We start from the raw sequence: 7,142 nt of genomic DNA, 5'->3' as shown, positions 1-7,142 counted from the left end.
CTCCCGACTTCATCCAAACTTCAAGACGAGTTTCTTTTAAGAGGAGGGGAATGATGTAGGACAATTATTTGAAGTTTAATTATTTTAGCAAGAGTTTTAACTTTTGTCAATAAGATTATATTAGAGTTATATTGTAGTATGTTATTAGAGTCCTTCTATTATTATTTAGGTAGGATTCAATTTCTGAATTTGAGTTTTCTTAGGTTAGTGGATTTTTTCTATTATAAATATAGTGATTACATACTTTATTTGAGGAACCTTCATTAGTAATAAAAATCACTATTTTATAATTCCTTTGGAATTATCTATTAAAATTTCTTTTATAGAGCCGTTTAGATTAAAACGTCATCTAGATTAAAGTGTCATCTAACCTCATTATAAAACGTTATTATATGTATAGTCATTATTATCATGAGGTGTTTTGTATATTATTAAATTCCATTTGAATTGATTTTGGGAAGTTTAAAAATGATTTTCAAAAGCTAAAAGCTAATGTTGGTGGTTTTGGTAATTTTCTTTTTTAAATCACTTTGACAAGATCAGTTCATTCTACAGTAATGATTAATTAGGAAATGAAATCATTAACTTTGTAGAGGTGATTATTTATTACTAATTATATTGAGATAAAAAATAAAATTAATAATATAAAATATTCATTTATTTATCAATTATTGTATATACACAATAAAAAAGTTTTATCTACATATTTATAAATGTATAAATAAATTTTGTTCAATATTATATCTAATTCAGTCATTTATATTCTTATAACAGTTTAATAATAAGACGTACTAAATACATACTATTACTTTTAAAACTCACAATATTTTTAAAAATAAATTTTATTAAATATTTAATTAATTTTTTTCACAATTAATTATTTTTATAGCACAACTAATTATATTTATTTTAAAATTACAGTACAACTAAATTGGCCCTTAGTCCACTTTCACTTAGTATTACTAAATTTGGCCTTTACTCCACTTTCGCTACCACATTTCTGCTTCTGTCATTCCGCGGCGTGGATTACTTTTGCCCAAATTACACGTATCAAATTACCAAGATACGTGTTAACCTGACAACAAATTTTGGAGTGGGCCCAATTCAACTCCCATTTGCCCAATTTATCCATTGATGATTAGTAAAGTTACAAAAATACCCTTCTGACTAAATTTCATTACCAAGTGTATTTTAAACAACCCATTTTGTCCAGTTTACTCCAAAACCAAATAAATTTGAATCTTTATTTTATCCATTATTCATCATCTTGTATCATCCATAATATATTATTATTTGTACCCAAAATTTTAACCATTAGTGAAAAAAACCATACAAACAATCATCAATTTTAATTTTGAATTAAAAAAGTATCAATTAATAAAATCAAAAGTTGAATAAAAACAGTAACCAAACAGCCAATTGACTCGGAGAACACAATAAAGCAACAAACACATTTTATTAACTTTAGTCAAACGAACAATAATCTATCAATTGGTGCCAGCGAAAATAATAATTATTATTATTATAATCTATCAACTAGTGCTAGCAAACATAACAGTAAAAGTTGTTGTAATTCAATCAATTTATGCGATTGATTGTAAATTAGAGTGATGAATTAGAATGGGCATACTCCCTAAAATTTCTATGGTGGATCTATTTGTAACAAGAAAAATAGTGAGAGGTTCTGCCAACAGCTGCAGCCAAGAGGAATAATAGTATTCATATCTCAAATAATCAAGAGTTTACGAATAAAACAAACCGTATATTAAACAGGTTTAATATTATGATTTCTTAAGTTATATTCAATATATTTACAATCAAATAAAATTTACCTACTGATTTATCTGACTTCACTATTTTAATATATTTTTATTCTTAAAAAATTGATCATAAGTTACAATAAATCTAATTTAAGAAAACCTTTACAAAAAATATAATTTTAAAAATCCCTTAATATTAACCTATTCTGATGTGTAATGGAATGACAACAGCTTTGTTGATGACTTGAACAGGGTTGTTTTTTACTTCTGTTGGGCTGATGCAGACTTGAAGAATGGTGATGCTGACGCTGACTTGGAGACACGTGTTACTGATGTATTGACTTTAAGATGGCATATCACTATCAGAATAAATTGTATGCGTGAAGCATGTCTCCTTCTAAAGATGTCACTTTGAAGTTTGAACTGACAAATTTCTTTATTTTGAGATGTTTCTTTGATTTTACAATTTTTTCAGTTTCTTGGTCAATTGCACATTAAATATTAACCAATTCACTGGTATATATTTTAAACCATAACAAACTATTAAAAATCATTGATTGACATTATGTAAACAAAAATACCATAATGAACAAGCCGAAAATTCACATATAACTAAAAAGACGAATACAAACAGAATAATAATTGCTCAATATTTTGAGCATATATTATTTTCATGATAATGAAATCATTTATGCTTGCTTTTATATTTAAAAATTACAAGAAAAAGAAAAAAATAATAAAAGTCGCGGTACGTCTTGCTGAGAAGAGATTGAACTCTGTCAATCTGGTGTGGTGCTTCATGGGTTTTGGTTTTTGAAGGAGAAAGGATATGATTAAGTTTCTTTTGATTAGCAATAACCACAATAACTGCAGATGAGAGATTTGATAGATGGGTTTTGATTATATATATATATATGTAACTGCATGTTACTTGAAAAAGATTATATAAGGCAATTTCACAAACACAATCGCGCTACTTTCTTAAAAATTTAAAATCACGTTTAGTCTTTATATTTTGAGGTTAATATTTGTTTAGTCTTTATATTTTTAAAAATTTTATTAGCACATTTTCTCTTATTTTTTGTTGCTTTTGGCTTTATTTTTACAATATTACCCTCTTACAATATTTTTTTGGACATTAGTAAAAAGAAAAAAATTAATTATCAATTTAATCTCAAAAAATAAAATTAAATTAAAATTAATATATGTTACTTTTTTGTAACACACTACTGAGGAATGAATATATTAATTTTTTTATTACTAATGTCCAAAAATAGGTAATTTAATTATTTTTACAATAAAAATTTTTTTGAACACATGTAAGCTTTCACAAAAATTAATATTTATTCTTATTTTATTTTATTTTTAGGGTTAAATTGATAATTTAATTTTTTTTTATTAATTTTATAAAAGGAAACAACATTATAAGAGGGTAATATTGTAATAATAAGTTAAAATATGTTAATAATTTAAATATATAAATGTTTTGAGGTATTTTTTAAAATATAAGAATTAAATGAACATTAATATTAAAATATAGGAATCAAACGAACTTTTACCCTTCTTAAAAAGATGAAGATGACCGATTACAGAATTTCAAATTCATAACCTCTAGTTCACGTGATAAAAAGCAAAACTTCAATAAAATTTATTCTTTATAAATTTAAAAGACCCTGGAAAATCAATTAATTAATTGATCCTCCTGCAATTCTTCCTAATTTCACCGCGGGATCCAGTGAGTGGGCTGATATCTCCCATCTTGATCATGCCAGCAACAAAATCAGAGCTGAAGGTGCTCGGGTTGTTACTGTACGTGCGGACTTGTGAATCAGTGGACCCACCATTGAACAGCTGTTGATCAGAGTGAAGCAATCCCTTTCTGTTGACCAGGTTCTTGAAGTAATTGTTGTCAAAAGAAGTAGGAGTTTGCAGATCAAGCGGTGCCAAGTTGTTGTCGCCTGTGCCATTGGCCCTTGGGCAGTTCCCTTGCCTTGTTCGAGCAAATGAAGCATCAATGTTTGTCTCGTTGTATATGTGAGCCCTGAATGATGTGCACCTCGCCTGTCCGATTGTATGTCCACCTGAAATGTTTTACAAAAATAATTTAATATACATAGTTTTGTAAGTAGTATGACTCTTTTTTAATATCAAGACCAGAATTCTCTCATGAATTTTTCAGGAAATTTCCTGGAGACAGGAACAAACCTGCTAAAGCAACAAGGTCCTTGTTGGAAAGTCCGAGAGCGTTGAACCTAGAGGTGAGTTGATTCAAGTTTGAGGTAGGAGGAGGAATGCCGCTATTAGCAGCAGATTGGCTTGCAGTTCTAGAATCTCTCCTACCGAGTTTTACTTCCCAGCTTGGGCCTCCAAGCTTCAGATAATTAATAATAAAGGAAAAACAATTAATGTTAATAATTATTCAGAATTGATGCTCAATTTTATGATATATCATGTGGTTTAATTAAGATTTGATTGATTGATTAATTAAATAATTAATTAGGAGCTTACTAAAACAACTGAGTCTCGAGCAGTAATGGCTAGTATATCAGCACAAGAGACCGCACCGGGGCAAGCTTTCTCAACTGCGGACTTAATGTTGTCGATGACCTCGAATCCGCGGGCGGAGTTACGATTGGGGACTGCATTTTTCTCTCCGGTGAAAGATGATGTGTCGTCTAGTAGAACTGATCCATCGCATCCCTGTCATATCCACAACACAATAATATAATGTTACCATGGAAATGTCTAATTTGGTCACAACTAGCAAGTGTTTGCCAACCGAACTCAAAAGAAGTCAAAAAAAAGAAAAGAATAACTAAGTAAACACATAAAATGAAACTGTAGATTCAAAACTAATAAATGTTGAGGCTTGAGGGCACCAGTTCGAGCCACCGTAGAGCTGGAACTGTAATATATATATTTGTAGGTTATAACTATTAAAAAAATTGAAACATGTACAATATATATGGATCAATTAATAATGGATTACGTTAACGAAGCAATCGTGGAAGAACAAGCGAAGGAGAGAGGCGCCCATGCGAGCCTCTTTCGAAACAGCAGATTGCACGACGGATTTCACCGTGGGGAGGAGGTTTTTGCAAGTGTTTGCGTAGAAATTTGTAGAGAGTTGAGCGTTTGTGCTCCCCATGACAAGCACAAGGAGCGCCAAAGTCACAAAGAACTTGAAAAACGAAGCCATTAATTGATGGCTAGCCAATTATCAATAGAACAGTTGTAGTACTATAGAATTTGAAGTTGATTTGTGTTGAAATAGAAGCTCAGAAATATTAGCTTTATATAGAGTTTTCCCAAGGTGTTAAATGCTTAATTAAGGCAGGTCACCTAACACGTAGACTCTTGTGCCTGCATGGCATTTGAACGTTGCAATAAGTTGAAAGGAATATTAATCTTGACTGAGTAATCAAGATTATAAAGTAATAATTACATTTAACGAAAAAGTAAGTGAGAACACGTGTTTTTGGCTTTGAAAAGTTGAGCTACAAAGACTTACAAGTGTCGGAAGTTATATATCCTCAAACTTGGCAAGCTTCTATCGAGCTGGTAGCAATTTTGTCAAGACTTGGGGGTCCCAAATAGCCACCCAAAATCTAAATCTTTATAATTTGGCGAAGATAATAGAGGCATAAAGATATGAAAAGGCTGACTTTTCAACTTATTCTCTTGGGGGGAAAAAAATAAAATGCCTTTAGATTTTTAATTGGAATATCTGTAGAAACATTGCCATTTGTTAGTCACTCTACGCGGTTTTAACTATTTAATTACGTGTTGCGCATGCAAGCCACAAGTCTTTATGTTTAAGATAACAAACCACCCACAAACATTTTTTAGGATAACAACAAATTTAGTCAAAATTAATTATTATTGTGTTTCATTTTTATACTTTTATTTGTCAGCGTCGTATTTGATTAGTTTAATTTGTCAATTTATATATTTTATTATTAACCTAAAGATTGAAAACTAATTTACGTTCTTTAGAAGTCATACATAGTAATTAATTAAATTCTCTTATTACCTACAGTATCTATATCTTTTTTGCTTCTGGAACATTTTAGTTCTTAGTGCGTATTAATTAACAATAATCTAACAAAAAATAATTGTTTTTGCTTTACAAACTTATTGAAAGTAAAAGAAAACGTAACTAACTTTGATTTTCATTTCCACAAGATTGAATGGCTGAAAATTTTGTTTGGCTATTATTTTCGAAAACACATTTTGCATGGTTTTCTCACTTTTATAACATCAACGTTGAAAGCATCTTTTTTTGGTTTATTTTTCTACCTTTTTTTATTTTTGTAATCTTTTTTTGCGTCAAAGTAGAATTATTAACGTCTTCATTTATGTTATTTTACTATAAAATAGCCAAAATCATAAAATTAAAATTTTTAAATACTAGTTTCGTAATATTGTAGTTTCTAAAATAATTGATATTAGTTGTGTTATCACAATAATCAGTTGCGATAACAATCAGTTTAATATTTGATAAATTTTATTTTTAAAAGTTCTGAGACTATTAAAAGCAGTCATATATGTTTGGAAAATCTTTTTGTTGAATTACTGTAATAAAGGTCCGGCTACGGTACAACTGTGGTATCATGCTAGAGTTGCATCTGTTATCTTATTTTCGTTCTCAATTATCATTGTCGAAAAGGGTAATTTTTAGGGACCTCCCCTGAAGTTTGACGTATTAACACTTAGATAGAAAGTATGCCCGTAATTACAGAGACCTCCCCTGCCGTTTGTACTCAGTTTCGTTTATTGTCAGTATAGGAGGGTAAATTAGTAAAAATGCATTTAAAATTGAAATAAGTAAAAAGCTAATTTCAAGATAAGCCCACTGAAACACTCAAACAATCCCGATGAAAATCAGTAACCACTAACTAAAGGATGGAAGAATGCTTGCCCTCTTTCATCAACCCAACTCATCACAAAACCATTTTCTCTTTCAATCAACCGAGGCCCACATGCACTCCTCATCTCTAAATGCTTTGAAGATGAAAAAAATCAGATTTTTATTGCCAAGTTCCGCAACTTTAACTTAGATTTATTAACAAGAAAAGCATCGATGGTGGCCTAAGGGTGGTGTCAGGTGAAAATAGCTGACTATTCGGCGTCGGACATGACTGTTATTGACTTGAATTCAAAGAAGGTTAGTCTTTGAAACAATTTCAGATTTAATTTTTTTGGCTTAATATTTATTATGTTTTAAAATAAAATTGAAATTTTATTTTATTTTAATCTTAGATTGGGTTTTTTTTTTTTTTGAAAATGAAAATGGGCTGAAGTGTTGGAGAACGGTTGGCATTGTGTTGTTCATAAAAAAAAATGATATCAATTTGTTGATGTATTGGAGAAGATGCATGT

The 7,142-nt window shown here is 29.8% G+C and overlaps 1 protein-coding gene across 1 annotated transcript; it reads right to left on the bottom strand.

The window, feature by feature from the left end:
* Positions 1–3,347: 3,347 nt before the first annotated feature.
* On the bottom strand, positions 3,348–5,017 carry LOC112098960 (peroxidase 4-like). The gene is made up of 4 exons (XM_024185960.1): positions 4,750–5,017; positions 4,269–4,460; positions 3,966–4,131; positions 3,348–3,841 (listed from the first exon to the last, which is right to left on the bottom strand). The coding sequence occupies exons 1-4, from the start codon at positions 4,957–4,959 to the stop codon at positions 3,450–3,452; spliced, it is 960 nt and encodes a 319-aa protein (XP_024041728.1). The 5' UTR covers positions 4,960–5,017; the 3' UTR covers positions 3,348–3,449.
* Positions 5,018–7,142: the final 2,125 nt, after the last annotated feature.

Source organism: Citrus clementina, unplaced genomic scaffold (assembly GCF_000493195.1).
Source record: "Citrus clementina cultivar Clemenules unplaced genomic scaffold, Citrus_clementina_v1.0 scaffold_4, whole genome shotgun sequence".
Classification (NCBI taxonomy): Eukaryota; Viridiplantae; Streptophyta; class Magnoliopsida; order Sapindales; family Rutaceae; genus Citrus; species Citrus x clementina.
The sequence above is the reverse complement of the archived record's forward strand: the minus strand, read 5'-3'. Positions and strand labels throughout refer to the sequence as shown.

Bases quoted from the DNA above. Each gene is read 5' to 3' on its own strand.
- LOC112098960 (XM_024185960.1), bottom strand. From the start codon at position 4,959: ATGGCTTCGTTTTTCAAGTTCTTTGTGACTTTGGCGCTCCTTGTGCTT. The intron at 4,461-4,749 runs GTAATCCATTAT...TGGATATGACAG, and splicing joins TCCACGATTGCTTCGTTAAC to GGATGCGATGGATCAGTTCT. The intron at 4,132-4,268 runs GTAAGCTCCTAA...AATTATCTGAAG, and splicing joins CTCGAGACTCAGTTGTTTTA to CTTGGAGGCCCAAGCTGGGA.